The 16159-nt window shown below is 35.1% G+C and overlaps 1 protein-coding gene across 3 annotated transcripts in view; it reads left to right on the top strand.

The window, feature by feature from the left end:
- Positions 1 to 16159, top strand: part of SPATA6 (spermatogenesis associated 6) — a 152002-nt gene that overhangs the window by 64641 nt on the left and 71202 nt on the right. For all 3 annotated transcript variants that reach the window (XM_040470167.1, XM_040470166.1, XM_040470168.1), the window contains exons 7-9: positions 2469 to 2762; positions 7488 to 7575; positions 15759 to 15799. In XM_040470167.1, coding sequence (XP_040326101.1) covers positions 2469 to 2762; positions 7488 to 7575; positions 15759 to 15799 — 423 coding nt within the window. The remainder of the gene's footprint in view (positions 1 to 2468; positions 2763 to 7487; positions 7576 to 15758; positions 15800 to 16159) is intronic.

Genomic DNA, 16159 nt, shown 5'->3' with positions numbered 1-16159 from the left:
ATAAGAATAAGACAAACCATTTTGGTTTTTAAGAGAGAATGAGTGAAAGAAACTATAAAATTATTTAAGTTTACAAATACTTGTAATGATCTCTATTCCTTTTGGCACATTATTTTCAAATTGATGTGTTGTCACCAGTTGAATGGATTGAAAAAATTAAGCATATTATTGTGAATTTCTGAAATAAAACTAGTTTTCTACTTACACTTTTTACTTACTAAAGGTAGACTTTATTATGAATTAGTTAAATGTCAGTAGTAGTTTTATTAATATGTGTGTTAGTCTGCTATATCGGGTAGGTTTTGCTTTGTAAAAAGCAACGCTAACTTGGTGGCTTAAAATAAAATGTTTCTCACAGTTCTGTGTATTGGTTGAGTGGTTCTTTTGGTTTGAACTGGCAAGGCTGGGGCTGACTGATCTAGGATAGCTTCACTCTGTCTGGCAGTTGGCTGAGTTTCTGGTCTGGGAAGGGCTTTATGTTCCTGGTAATTGGCTTGATTTTAGCCGGAATCGTGGCCACAATACTTTCATCTTCTAGTAGCCTAATTTTGGCTCATTCACATGCAGGCAGGATGGTTGTCAAAAAGGAGTAAAAGACTTGAGCACTTTTCAAGACTCTCCTTATGTCACATGCTATTACCCTGTTGGTCAGAGGGACCCACTGTGTTAACAGCATATAACAACCACTATTTTCAGCTCTACTGGGAAGGAACAGGATGCATTCAGGATTGGATAGAGTTAGACAGCATGTATCTGTACTAGATATATCTTAGTTTATAACTTCCTCTGCTAGTATTCAACATTCGTAAACTGTAACCAAGAAAGATGAGGTTAGTTATTTTAGATTTGATATAATCAAAGCAACTTTATAGCACTGTTGAAAGAGATGATTATGGTTCATCTGTGTCTGGAGGTAAGAGATATTAAAAATGTGTGAAGATTTGAAGAAAAGAGTCCAGGGAGTGAGGAGGTGATGAGGGCAAGTAGCAGATTCAGCGAGAATAAAAGAAGTACCATGAGGAAAAGTAGTTTTGGTCAGCAAGGGATTTCAGAGTTTGGAATGCAGTGGATCTGCACAATGACGAAATCTAAGATGAGGTGAGTAAAAGTAATTAAAGCTGCGAAACCGAAGCCTGAGTCCAAGGTCTTGGAAATCTTCACTACTTGAACATTTTATTAAACCTCAAAGGTCCTTGCCTGTGCTAACATTCCTGCTTCTGTGCATCAGTGTGATGTCATAGAGATGGATGAAATGTGTTAAGGTAGAAAAATTCTGAATGACTTGTTGAAGTCATTGAACAAGGTGGGAGAAGGTGGGAGCATATTAATAGCTGCAGAAGGAAGATGAAGAAATATTCGGATGGTGCTGGTTTGTATGAAACCCATGGGCTTATTTTTCCAGTTGGAAAAATACATTTTTTTCCTGTTTACTTTTTAAAAATATTTGACTCTTCCCTTCTATGTCACATTTGTATTTTATTAGAATAAATACCCTTAACGAGCAGGGAAGGGAGGGGTTGAGAAAGTAGAGAGGGAGGTAGGATTGATAGGTTTTTAAAATTATTAAAGTTAGAAATACAAAGATTCTCTCACTGTCCATTTTCTCTAATATTGGAAATCTTATAATTCTAGATAATGAGTCAAGAGGTCTTATGTTATTTACTAGTAATCCAAATTTTAAGGCACTTATAAGGCAGGGACTAAATGAAATGTTATCCTAATAACACAAAAAAGTTTGGAAATATAACATTTGTTTTTAAAAACTTAGACTGCTAACCATTTTTACTAGCAGAATACTAGTCATTAACATTTATATGTGTCTTTCATGTCTTCTTACATTTATAAAAATATGGTATCAGAATTAAGGTGGAATGACTATTGGTCATTAAATTGTAAAGTTTTGGTTTGAAAGAGATCTTAAAATACTAATCATCTTGTATAATCCAAACAATACATTTCATGAAAACATGTATAAAGCTTTTTCAGATGTTTACATTATACGTATGTATATAATCATAGCAGTATAAGTGAAACTTATTTTATGTTTTCTCCATAAAGATGTCATAAGCAACTAATTAGCCATGCGTATTTGTAACATTACTAAAGAGAGTCCTCTTAAACTATATAGTCAGTTACTTGGATACTTTTAATTATAAATGATAAACCAATGTTTACATTCATTTTTTAATATACTGAAAACTGATTTTTCTGACCTTGTTTCTTAGATTTTTCAAATGATTAAATATTGGACTTGCTAGACTTAATACCATATACTTTATTAACTACTAGACAAAGAGTTATCTAGGATAGATAGGAAAGACTAATCTAGTTGGCTTTGATAGATTATATGTGCTTTAAATTAATTTTTAAATTTTTTTCCTACCTGTAGTTTATATATAGATAGATATATCTACATATATTTCTACATATGTCTTCTGCCTAAGTTAACTTTTATTTCGTATATTTAGGATAAATTTATTTACCATACGGCTCCAGTTGAAAAATCACACGGCAGACTGCAAAGCAGAACATCAAGATCACAGAAGAAAAAATCCAAGTCACCTGAGAGAAATAAATATTGCATAAATGCAAAAAACTACGAACAGCCTACAATTTCTTCAAAATCACACTCTCCATCTCCCTACACAAAAAGACGCATGTGTGAGCTATCTGAAGACACCAGGCGGCGGCTGGCCCATTTAAATCTGGGACCCTATGAATTCAAAAAAGAAACAGATAAACCTCCATTTGTGATTAGACATGTATGTGTTCTCTTAAACATTTCCATTGGAAACTGATCTAATCTATTCTTTCACTAAAATACTATTCTTGAAATTTCTTTCACTTCTACCTTCTATTAATAATTTTTTTTTCCTGAACTGTTAGCCTGGCAATCTAAAATGGAAAATTAGCTTAGAGTAAAAGAACATTCTTTTGTAAGTCTTTAAACCTGACAGAGATCAAGTTCCATTATGAATGCCATGTTAAGTCTTTTAAGTACCCATTTCCTTTCTTCTTATACACTGGACAGTGTAATAACTCTACAAATTGAACTTAGATATAATTGACATTAGGACTAAAATGGCAGAGGAGGGTGTTAAAAGAGGACCAACTTTTCTTTATGAAAAAAGAAGACTCCCTTTTTCTAGCCTTTTTGAAAATTATAATGGCAAGTAACTTCCCTTTGATATTATGTCCCTTGGATAAATCTTATATAATGGATCTTTGAAGCAAATCATTATTTGATGAGGATGGGAAGGCCTTTGAAAGTGAAGAGAGTTAACTTAGGGTTGTATAGTTCTAATCTTTCCACACAGAAGCCTTTTGATATGGTTTAAGCTTAGAACTTGTGTTCATGTGACAGTTAAGTAGACTTTGGCTAATTTTAAGAGTCTGTAATATTTCAGAATATGTAATAAAGGACCTTCTTAGAATTCTCATAGTTTCTTGAATTTTTGCAAAGAATTTTTATCTTTTTTTTTTTTAATTTTTTTTTTAACGTTTATTTATTTTTGAGACACAGAGAGACAGGGCATGAACGGGGGAGGGTCAGAGAGAGAGACACACAGAATCCGAAACAGGCTCCAGGCTTTGAGCTGTCAGCACAGAGCCCGACGCGGGGCTCGAACTCACGGACTGCGAGATCATGACCTGAGCCGAAGTCGGACGCTTAACTGACTGAGCCACCCAGGCGCCCCAAGAATTTTTATCTTAAAAGTGTTTCTTTAACAAAGACCTACAAATTAATAAACATTACTCATAAATATATCTAATAACAGTAAGAACATTAAGCTTTAAGTGCCTGTAGAAGCAAAATGCCTTTTGGGATTATATATAAAGTTATCTCTTTTCTTTAAAAATGTTTATTAATTTTTGAGAGAGGGGGAGAGAGAGCACGGACAGGGAAGGGGCAGAGAGGAAGAGTGAGGGGGAGGAGAGGGAGAATCCCACGCAGTCTCTGTGCTGTCAGCACAAGAGTCTGATTGATACAGGGCTCGGACTCAAGAATCGTGAAGTCATGACCTGAGCCAAAATCAAGAGTTGGATGTTTAACCGTCTGAGCCACCTCAGTGTGCCTAAAGTTATTTCTGACTTTAATTCATTTTTTTAAATTCTAATATGTAAATATAAATGTAAATATGTAAATATGCTCTTTGATGGTCTAGTGGGGTTTTTAAAAGTACACCACCTGAAAGGTTAGTTTTTTTTGTGTGACATCTAAAAAAAAAAATTAAGTGAATTATATTTAAGCAACATTTCATTCCACTTTTATATTTTGACTATGAATCCTTTATTCTTTTAAACTAACAGATTTAAAAAAATTTTTTAATGTTTATATTTATTTTTGAGACAGAGACAGAGCATGAGTGGGGGAGGGATAGAGAGAGAGAGGGAGACACAGAATCCTAAGCAGGCTCCAGGCTCTGAGCTGTCAGCACAGAGCCTGATGCGGGGCTCGAACCCACGAACTGTGAGATTATGACCTGAGCCGAAGTCGGACGCTCAACCAACTGAGCCACCCAGGCGCCCCAGTGTAACAGATTTTTTAAATTTTACAATGGTTGGGGCGCCTGGGTGGCACAGTCGGTTAAGCGTCCGACTTCAGCCAGGTCACGATCTCGCGGTCCGCGAGTTCGAGCCCCGCGTCGGGCTCTGGGCTGATGGCTCAGAGCCTGGAGCCTGTTTCCGATTCTGTGTCTCCCTCTCTCTCTGTCCCTCCCCCGTTCATGCTCTGTCTCTCTCTGTCCCAAAAATAAATAAACGTTGAAAAAAAAAATAAAATAAAATAAAATAAAATAAAATAAAATGCCTATGTACAAAGATAACCAGTAATATTTATTGGGAGTTAGCCACAAAACAAAATTGTTTAGGGAAATAACTGCTCTTAAAATGCTTACTAAATTACTGTTTTTCACATCAGTGTTCAAAATGGAATAATCCTAATCCTGCTTGGTATAAACTTTAATGTTTTTATTTAAGAGATTTCCCTTGCAGCTTTTCAATAGACAGGAAAAAAATGCATACTTTACGCCTACAGTTAGAAAATTGCTTACATTATTATATAGGAAACTGGAGTTTTCCAGTTGTGTTTGCATAGAGATGTCTCTTTTCCCCCATAACCATTTATGATTTTAAAAGCACTTAACCGGAGTGCCAGGGTGGCTCAGTCAGTTAAGCATCTGACTTCAGTTCACGTCATGATCTTACAGTTCATGGATTCGAGTCCCACGTGCTGACAGCTCAGAGCCTGGAGCCTGCTTCGGGTTCTGTGTCTCCCTCTCTCTCTGCCCCTCCCCTGCTCACACTCTGTCTCTCTCTCTCTCTCTCTCTCTCTCTCTCCCCCTCTCTCTCTCAAAAATAAAACATTAAAATAAATAAATAAATAAAAGCATTTAACAAATTGATAACATTTTAATTTCATACATGCACATGTAAAAAGTTAATACTTTTAGAAAAGACATTCTAGTTTTACATACATTTGTGTGAAAAATAGTCATGAAGAGTAAGGGGCAGTTTCAAGAAAGCAACTAACATGCTCCCAAACTAACTGGCACAACCATTCCAGAAAAGTTAAATGGAATTATTTTCTTTTTCATTTATACAGAATAGGATCTTTTTTTTTTCTGTTGTGGTCAAATACTTGTAACATAAAATTTACCATTTCAACCATTTTAAAGTATATGATTTAGTGGCATTAAATGCATTCATATTGTGCAACTGTCACTCCTATCTAGTTCCAGAACTTTTTCATCATCCCAAACAGAAACCCTGTACTCATTAAGTATTCACTCACCATTTCTCCCTTTCCTCAGCCCCTGGCAGCCATTAATCTACTTTCTATCAGGAAGTGGATTTTCCTCTTCTGTCATTTCACCTAAGTGGAATCCTACAAAATGTAGACTTTTCTGTCTGGCTTTTTCCATTTAGCACAGTGTTTTCTTTCATTCATGGTATAGCATGTGTCAGTACTTGATCCTTTTTTGGTCGACAAGCTTCAACTTGAGTACCTGTTTTAGTGCCTATTGTTTTAATACCTAGGAGTGGAATTGCTGGGTCACATGGTATGTGCTATGCATGTTTCTAACTTGTTGAGAAATTGTCAAACTGTTTTCCACAGTGGCGGTCCCATTTTACCTTGTCCCCAGCAGTGTTTCAGGCTTTACTTTATCCACCTTCTCACTTATTATTTTGTTTTGTTTTCTTTTTATTATAGCCATCCTAGGGGGTGTGGAGAGGTCTCTCATTGTGGGTTTTTTTTTCTCATTGTGGTTTTGATTTGCATTTGCTGATAAGTAATGTTCTTGAGCATCTTTTCATGTGCTTGTTAGGCATTTCTGTATTTCCTTTGAGAAACATTCATTCAGGTCCTTTGTCCATTTTTAATTGGGTTGTTTATCTTTTTGTTGTTGAATTGTAAATTTTCTTTATATATTAGGATTCTAGATACTTACATAATTTATAAATATTTGTCTTTTCATTCTCCTTTTTAAAAATTAATTTTTTTTAGATTATGGTAAGATATACACAATATAAAATTTACTATTTTAATCATTTTTAAGTGATTAAGTGAAACTGTATTCCTACCTTAACATTTACTCCTTAGTTTGTGGAAAAGATTTGGGAAGCACCATAGTTAAAACTCAAGTATAACTCAGTAGTGTTAAGTACGTTTATATCATGAAGTAGTATCTTTCACTATGATTTTGATTTGCATTTCCCTAATGATTAGTGATATCGAACATTTTTTCTTGTGTTTATTGGTCATTTGTGTATCTTTTGGAGAAATGTGTATTTAACTTCTCTGCTCACTTTTTAATTGAGGGTTTTTTTTTAAGTTGTAGAAGTTTCTTCATATATTTTGGATATTAATGCCTTAATAGATAATTATTTGCAAGTTATTTTTATTCCAAGGGTTGCTTTTCACTCTCTTAATATCGTCCCTTTAATGTACTAAGTTTTTAATTTTGATGAATAGAGCTATCTTTTTTATTATTTACATCACTCTGACTTTTTTATTCTTCATTAGAAAACATGCTTAACTGTTATTAACTGTAGGCTATGAAGCACTCTGCATGCTGGGCTCTGAACGCAGCCGAATAATGACACTGTTTGGATTCAACATCTATATAAGTAGCAAATGTGGCAAATTTTTAAATGTGGCAAAATAGATTCCTCTTTTTGTAACTTTGTAATGGAAAGCCACCTACACAATGGGGTAGAGGGCATTTTTAACTATAAATCTGTTCATTTGAAAGTAGACTCAGTATATAATTAGAGATTTCTGAAGTTTAATTTCAATTTTATTTAAACATGAACAGCAAAATACTCAACTAAGCTCTGGCTTTGGGATATGCCTGAACCATAATAGGCACTATCACATTAACCTGACGACTAATAGTCTATGTACTTGAGTTGATTTTCTGGTGCCATGAGACTGGAAGAACATTTAAGTTCTTTTTGACTTTATGAAATCCTTCTTCTTCTAGGTCGACCCTCCAAGTCCCAGGGCCGATGCTTTATTTGGTTCTTCGGGCAGAGACTGTGAAAGAGATGGATGGTCCAGGATGCACAATGGTAAGCTAAAAGTTATTTCTCTTCATTGCTTTACTTGCCTTGGCTACAGTCAAGCCTTTAACTTGACATCAGTGAACTAAAATAGAATCTTTGCTGTATTATTAGGTAGTAAGGCATATGCTACTTTTTTTACAACTTGTGGGACATCCATATAGGTACTTTAAAAATAATAGAATTTTTGTGCTGCTATAAACTAATCTCTCTCTTTGAGATTCAACATACAGAGTAGCATATTAAAGACTAATACCTTTTAGTGGAAAAAAAAACAACTTGATTTTGTTTTGCTCAACAATTTCTAAAATTATTTGACTATGGAACTATTTTCCTACCTTAACATATACCCCTTAGTTTGTAGAAAAGATTTGGGAAGCACCATAGTAAAAAGTTCAAGGTTATGGGTTTTAGACATAAAATTACATATATATTTGAATACTTGCTCTGTCACTTATTTATAGATTGGGCATTCTTGAACAAATCATTTTAACTACTTTGATAATCAGTATATTAAAGAATGAAGAGGGGCGCCTGGGTGGCTCAGTCGGTTAAGCATCTGACTTTGGCTCAGGTCATGATCTCATGGTTTGTGGGTTTGAGCCCTGCATTGGGCTCTGTGCTGAAAGCTCAGAGCCTGGAGCCTGCTTCAGAATCTGTGTCTCCCTTTCTCTCTGCCCCTCCCTGGCTCATGCTGTGTTTCTCTGTCCTCCCAAAAATAAATAAATAAAAACATTAAAAAAAAAAAAAAGTGAAGATAACCCAGTAAATGTGACCATGTAAAATGCCCTAGCACACAGGCCTTAGTAAATTTCAGCTGTCAATATAATAATTATTTATTATTATATTTATGAAGAGATAATGTCTTTTATGTTTAATTTATAAGAATCTTTTTTATTGTAGGCCCTGGTTCTATGGGTTAGATAAATTACTACTTAAGTTCAATGTGATAATGAAGATGACTTTTAGGAAGAAGATTAAATAGTATTTTATAATTAGGGATATTTGAGTGTCATATCTATAGTCATTGACTGGTCAGTCAGCAACATTCCCCAGCAGCCTTTAAGTGAATTCATTACACACTGAGGAAGGCATAGAAAAAGAAAAATGAGACAGAGTGAAAAAAAACACAATCATAACTTATAGTGAGCTCCCATCTCTTTCTGTTTCTAAACTGTAGTGTACAATCTCTCTCTCTCTCTTTCCCTTTTTAATGTTGAAATGAAACATTCTTCTCTGAGAACATGCAGAATTTGTGCTCATTTATTTAGCTTTTTTAGCGTTAACAGGGAGATAGATGTGGTAATCAATAAGTCTTTTATTATCATGGTAGCAGATTATATGAAATTAGGAACAGATGTTATACTTTGTTTCCCCTCTTGGAAGAAATTTATGGCCATGGAAAATAAGGTTTAAGAAAATCGAAAATAACTCCAATGTAGATGTTTCTTTGGAAGATGTTTTTAGAATGCACTGAAGCGTCTGATGTCTCTTGACAATTATAATATATTTGCCAGCAGAACTGTTAAAATTTCAGTAACTTTTGATCGACGCAGCCAGCTACCTATGTGAAGTACAATCAGAGAGGTCATTAGTGAGGTCCGCATTTTTTCCTTTAACTTTCTATTTAGACATAATTTCAGACTTAAAGAAAAGTTGAAATAATATAAAAGATCCCCATTATACCTTTCAGAATCCTCAAATGCTAATATTTGCTTTCCCTCTTCCTCTCTAGCTCCTTCCCCTCCCTGCCTCCATATCTGTATGTATGTTTGTGTATTAACTTTCTTTTGACAAGTACATTGCTATGGACAGAATTGTGTCCCTCCAAGATTTTTATGCTGAAACTCTAACCCTAAATGTGCTGGTATTTGGAGATAGGGCCTTTGGAAGGTAATTACATTTAGATAAGGTTAGGAGGTTGGGGCTTTCATGATAGAATCAATGCCCTTATAAGAAGAGAAACCAGAGATCTTGCTTTTTCTCTCTGCCTTGTGAGGACACAGGCAGTAGGTAGATGGCTACCTTCAAGCCAGAGCCAGAGCTCTTCATGGAACCTGACTGCACTGGCACCTGGATTTCAGACTTCCAGCCTCCAGAACGGAGAGATAGATGTCTGTCGTGTAATCCCTTTGGTCTGTGGCATTTTGTTATGGCAGCCCGAGGAGACTAATACAGATATTATCTTATGTGATGCAATTATGAAAAGCAGAAAATTAACAGTGATATAATAATAATAATAATAATAATAATAATAATAATAATAGGCTAATCTATAAACCTAAGTCACATTTGGCCGCTTGTGCTAATAATATCTTTATAGCAAAAGAAATTCCACGTCACGCATGGCCTTAAGTCGCCGTGTGTCTTTAGTTTTCTTTAAAATGGATCAGTTCTGGGGCGCCTGGGTGGCACAGTCGGTTGAGCGTCCGACTTCAGCCAGGTCACGATCTCACGGTCCGTGAGTTCGAGCCCCGCGTCAGGCTCTGGGCTGATGGCTCAGAGCCTGGAGCCTGTTTCCGATTCTGTGTCTCCCTCTCTCTCTGCCCCTCCCCCGTTCATGCTCTGTCTCTCTCTGTCCCCAAAATAAATAAATGTTGAAAAAAAAAATTTAAAATGGATCAGTTCTTTAATCTTTTTTTGTGTTTGACATTGATAATTTTGAAGAGTTCAGGACAGTTATTTGATAGAATGTCTCTCAATTTGGGTTTGTTTGATTTTTCCTCATGATTAGATTTAGGTTATTCATTCCCCCGAGAATACAACAGAAGTGATGCGTGCAACATGCTAGGAAGTATGTCACATTGCTTTGTTACTGGTGATATTCATTTGCTTACTTAATTAAGATGGGGTCTGCTAGATTTCTCTGTCACAAAGGTGCTATTTCTTCTCTTAGTAATTAATGGGGAGATACTCTGAGACTATTACATCCTGTTACTCCTCAACTTTGACCCCTGTAGCATATACTGATGATTCTTGCTTGAAATAATTTATTACTGGAAAGTTTGCCAAACAGTGATTTTTAAAAATTCTATTCTTTGTACATTTATTACTTGTCTTTTAAAGAAAGGGTTTTTCCATTTCATTTCTCTACTTTAAAGTCCCTATTCTTTTGACTGCCTTTTTTTTTTTCCCCTTTCTGACAATTGAGTGGTTGTGTTTTGGGGTCTCATCCACTATTTAAATACATGTAGGAATTTCTTATGATAGAGTCTCTTAAGAAAGAGTGAATTTTCACTAATGACTAATATTACTTTAATGGAAATTCTTAAACATTTTCTTGCCAAATTATCTTGCCTAAAAATTTTTAAGTTTTTATAGGATACCATTTCACCGCCATTACTATTTTAGTCATCATAATAATTGCGTGAGGATGAATTTAACTATATTTGATCAAGAAAAATGACAGAGAGGCCTGGACAGGTTAAGTGGCTTATTAAAGAGTTCCAGAACAGCCCTGGTCAGTCTGGGGTCCAGGGCTTCTCACCACAACTTCCTTCCTCCCACCCTCCTACTACTTTCTCTACTTACACTCAGGTGTTTTGTTTTGTTTTTAAGATACATTTTTCAAGCACATTTTTTCTTTCTTTGGCATTTCCATAGTGGATCATTCTAATTGTAATTTGTGCAGTCCCTTTGAAGAGATGCAACATGTCTTGTGCTGCAAGAATGTTTATAAGCTTTATCCAATCATTGATGTTTTTGAAAAGGAAATTGAAGGCATCATCCTGGTCCCTTTTTTATTTGCTTGGAATTTGAAAAGACGTTAGATTCTGTCTCCTCCTTGGAGGAAACTTCTCTTATTACCTTCATTTGAAGATTCTTTTCTGAGTTTCATTTCTACCTAAAATTGTAATCCTTTATGAGCTTTCACTAATCCCTAGGTTTGATGGTTTTTGTTTGTAAAATAAATTGGAAATTACATTCCAAATCCTAATATGTCATAATTTGAATACATAGCAATAAATGGTAACATTTTACTGTTCTGAGTAAAATAGCATATCATCATGTTTATACTTATTTACAAAATATTTTGTTTTGTCTTTAATTACATGTGTGCCTCCTCCTCTCATAGACCAGTGGGCATCTGAACTGTGTCATTTTTGGGAACTCCTTTTTTAGTTTCTTCATTTCTCTATTATTTATTAAACATCTTTAACAGCTTTAGTAAGCTATACCTTATATATCATAAAATTCAGCTGTTTTGAGCACAAAACTGAAGGATTTTGAATTTGCACCATTGTAAAATCTCCACAATCCATTTTTAGAATATTTTAATCATCCAAAAGAGTTTCCTCATACCCATTGGCAGTAAATGTATATTCCCAACCTGAGTCCCTGGATTGTTTCCACTTTTTGGCTATTATGGAGGATGCTATTTTGAACGTTTGCATTGAAGTCTTTGCATAGATACCTAGGAGTGGAATTGCCAGTTCATCTGGTAAATTTATGTTTAACTTTTTAAGAAATGGCCAACTGTTTTCCAACATGACTACCATTTTCCATTCCCACCGGCAGTGTATGATGGTCCAATTTCTCCACATCTTTGACAACACTTGTTATTCCCTTTGTCTCACTGCAATTGTAATTTATATTTAACTAACGGCATTTAATGTTTTCTTCATGTGCTTATTAGGTATTTATTTATCTTTTTTGATGACCATCACCCTTCCAATCACTGATAAGTTTGCTGTTTGCTAAACTTCAGACAAGAAAAAAATAGTGAGGGGGAAAGTCTGAGACTTTTGCTACTGAGACTTCAGACAAAATTAGTAATAAGAAAGATGAGAACATCAGAGGTCAGAGTAAACAGTTTCCGGTCAATGTATCACAAGCGAACCAGAGATAGAAAACACATGTTATGTGTCTTTCCTTTTTAGAAGGTTGGATCCCCTGAGGGATATTAAATGCTGGTTTTATTTTATAAAGCTGGACTTCTTAGCTTTGCTTCCAGTAATAGAGACTGGCATATAGCAAATTCATGGCTGTGTGCTCCATGAAGATTCACAGGAGAGCAGAAGCCAACCTTAGGGTGTTGTGTGGGCATTGGGATAGCAGTAGGGTAATTGCTGATAAAGGACTCCAGGGGCATGCTCTTTGAAGGTTCATAGGTACACATATTTGCCAACAGGAATGTTTTGCAATAGAGTAGCACTAACTACCAGAATGGAGTTCAATTCCTTGAAATTAGGAAAAAGGAAGATGATAGTACCCTTCAACGTAGGATAGTATACAGGTTGCCAAGATAGGGATTGACTCATAGGGAACACATGTTGGCAGTAACCATCAGAATGGGGCTCAAGAATTAAGTTGATAGAAGGAATTGGCTGATAACAGAGTTGCAAGCTCTGCACATGCAGATAAATAAATCAAGCAAGCACAAAGCTTGCTTAAGCAAGCACATGCATGTGTGCAAGCTCTCTGGTGTCTCTTATAAGGGCACTCTTTCTACCATGAGGGACCTACCTTTGTGACCAGTCTAATCCTAATGACTACCCAACAGTCCCATCTCCAAATACCATCACCTTGGGGGTTAGGGCTTCAACATATCAATTTTGGGAGGATATAGCATTTAGTTCATAACATCTATTTCATGAGGTTGTTAGAGAATCAAATAATAGTCAATATTTATTGCATGTGTATTTTCTGCTGGCCTCTATTTTAAGTACTACTATTTTATTGGTTAGTTAAGATAACCTCAAGAATGTTAGAAACTATTATTTTACAGATGAAGAGGTTTAAAGAAGTAAAGTCAAAGTTGGTCAAGATCACACACACATATCACATTACACACACTAATCTGAATTAGCTTTTAATTTTTCTTCATACTTTTCTTAAGTGTGGCCCATGCATTAAGGTCCAGGTTAGCTTTCTTGTCCTTTAGGAATTTTTTTCTGATTGCTTTAGTTTTGAGAGATTTATTTCTGATAGGACTTACTAATTGCATTAATTGCTTGTACCAATCTGACTTCACACTCTTCTTATATGATGCTGTTATTCAACTTTGTATAACTTAACCCAAGTAAAGTACAAGCATTTTAGGACTGCGGGCCATGACTTTTTATGTCCTTTATCTCCTGCTTTTAGAAGATAGTTAGTGAGTAATTATTGGTAAGAGTGATTTAGGGCAAACATTGGGAACCTCAGTAACAGCTTGATTTCTAAAAATAAAAAAATTACAAATCTGTCGTATTAGGGTAAGTTTATAAATGTTTTAATACACTGATACTTTTCATATTACATTAGCTGCAAGAAAGAACATATACCAAGTTCAGAAATTATTACCTTAATTTTCAAAGTTAACATGTGTGGAGAATTAGGTTCATTATGTCCTTATCATTCTTTTATTTCTCCTGCTCCTGTGGCCATGCTGTACATTATTAGACTTTATGGAAGAGGAGTTGAGATGGGATTTATTTTATTTGTAATTTTGAAAAGCCCTTGAAGTAAGTTGAGTCTTACTGAATTACATGGTGAAGTTGGCTTTGTGTGAAAGACATTGATGTTTCAGCTATTCTCTATGATGATTCAGGACACTTGGAAAACAAACAAGATCTTGTGCCGTAAAAGATAGGTGATTAATTGACTGAATATAGACTAGGTCTCTATATAGTCTTTTTTTTTTTTTTGATATGATGGCATGGGAAAGTAAAATATAGAATGTTAGAGTGCTTTTGACTAGAATGTATGAGAAGTAGTGGTCATGATGTGCTTGAATGTCAATATATAGAGATTATAGTAGTTAAATGTTGACTTCTTTAAGTAATGAGTAAAAACCCAAAATCTGCATGTGTAATATAGTGGTCCTTACCCTGGGAGAGATTTAGAATAGTTTTATAATCTAGCACAGATACTGTGCTAGAAACTTTTATAAGCTGTGTAATTTAATCATTACTATGACTCTGTGAAGCAAAGTAGCCATTGTCTTCATACTTTTTAAAAAAAAAATTTTTTTTTAACGTTTATTTATTTTTGAGACAGAGAGAGACAGAGCATGAGTGGGGGGAGGGTCAGAGAGAGAGAGGGAGACACAGAATCTGAAGCAGGATCCAGGCTCTGAGCTGTCAGCACAGAGCCCAACGGGGGGGCTCGAACTCACGGACCGTGAGATCACGACCTGAGCCAAAGTCGGACGCTCAACCGACTGAGCCACCCAGGCGCCCCATCTTCATACTTTTAAAATGAGGAAAGAAACACAGATTAATTCTATAACTTGATCAAGGCAATATGTTCGATAAGTGGTAGAGTCAGAAATTGCAGCTAGGCTTGTTGACTTAGAATTTGACAGTAATGATGTTGATGACGGTGTTAATAATAGTAGCTAACATTTATTTTAATGCCTTACATGTGATCTCTAATATAATATTTAAAGCAGATTATGATGAGATAGATGAGGAATCTGAGACTTAGAAAGGTTGAATAATGAGGCTGAAGTTATACAAGAGGTGCTGGGGACTGGACCATAATGCAGATCTATTTGTCAACAAGGTCTATACACTTATGCTACCACATGAGCTACCACACTCTGAAGCTGGTCCTGTTTCCATTATACTCACTCAAATCAAGCATGGATTCACATACAGTTTGATAATATCTATCAAATATATACATTCAAATTATATTTTGTCATAAACTGGTTTATCAATTAAAGATTATCCATTTCATATAGGCAAATTGGATTAGCAACAAAAAAATTATTCCGGTCTATATTCTGATATATCCTACTCTAATGAAAATAGTATTTGTGGAATCACTTAATTATTGAAGAACTGATACAGATTTTTAAAATAAAGTTTATTTATTTTGAGAGAGAGAGAGCACAAGCATGCACAAGCAGAGGAGGGGCAGAGAGAGAGGGAGTGAGAATCCCAAGCAGACTCCATGCTGCCAGCACAGAGCCCCATGTGGGGCTTGATCCCACAAACTGTGAGATCATGACCCAAGCTAAAATCGAGTCAGATGCCTAACTGTAGGAGCCACCCAGGTGCCCCAAGAACTGACACAGATTTTAACTTGTGTTATATCATCTTTACTTATAAAACGTTGTTAATGGACTTTAAGGTATTTCTGAAAACTGCTGTATGAAATTATAATCATAGAAATAGAATTGCAAAAACCAAAAATGAACCCAAATTTTCTTCTTTTTAGTATGAAATATTTATTGTTTAATTCTTTGATATACCCTTTTACAGATCATTCTCATCTTGGTTGCTACCGACCCAAGGATTATAAGGTATGTAGTATAAATTACTGAATGATAATTCTCCTGGCTTCACATAAAAGCATATGTACATTATTTATATGTGTAGTCAGAGATTATCATAATCATTTCGTCGAGAAAATATACAAACAGTGATTGTCATATCATGGAATATCATTATTTTGGCTACATTGTTAAGTGGTAGAATAGACTTTTCATTGACTGTCTTCCTGTAACAGTTTGTGGCTTTTGATTATTCATTTAGATTAATTACTTATTGAATGTGTTTGTGTATGTATATGTATATATGTGTGTGAGAGAGACATAGAGAAATTGATTGTAACTTTTAGTAATACCTCACACAGTACTGTTTCTTTTTTTTTTAATTTTTTT

Source organism: Herpailurus yagouaroundi, unplaced genomic scaffold (assembly GCF_014898765.1).
Source record: "Herpailurus yagouaroundi ecotype Mexico unplaced genomic scaffold, PumYag 77, whole genome shotgun sequence".
Taxonomy (NCBI): domain Eukaryota; kingdom Metazoa; phylum Chordata; class Mammalia; order Carnivora; family Felidae; genus Herpailurus; species Herpailurus yagouaroundi.
This window is presented reverse-complemented; position numbering and strand designations above follow the sequence as displayed.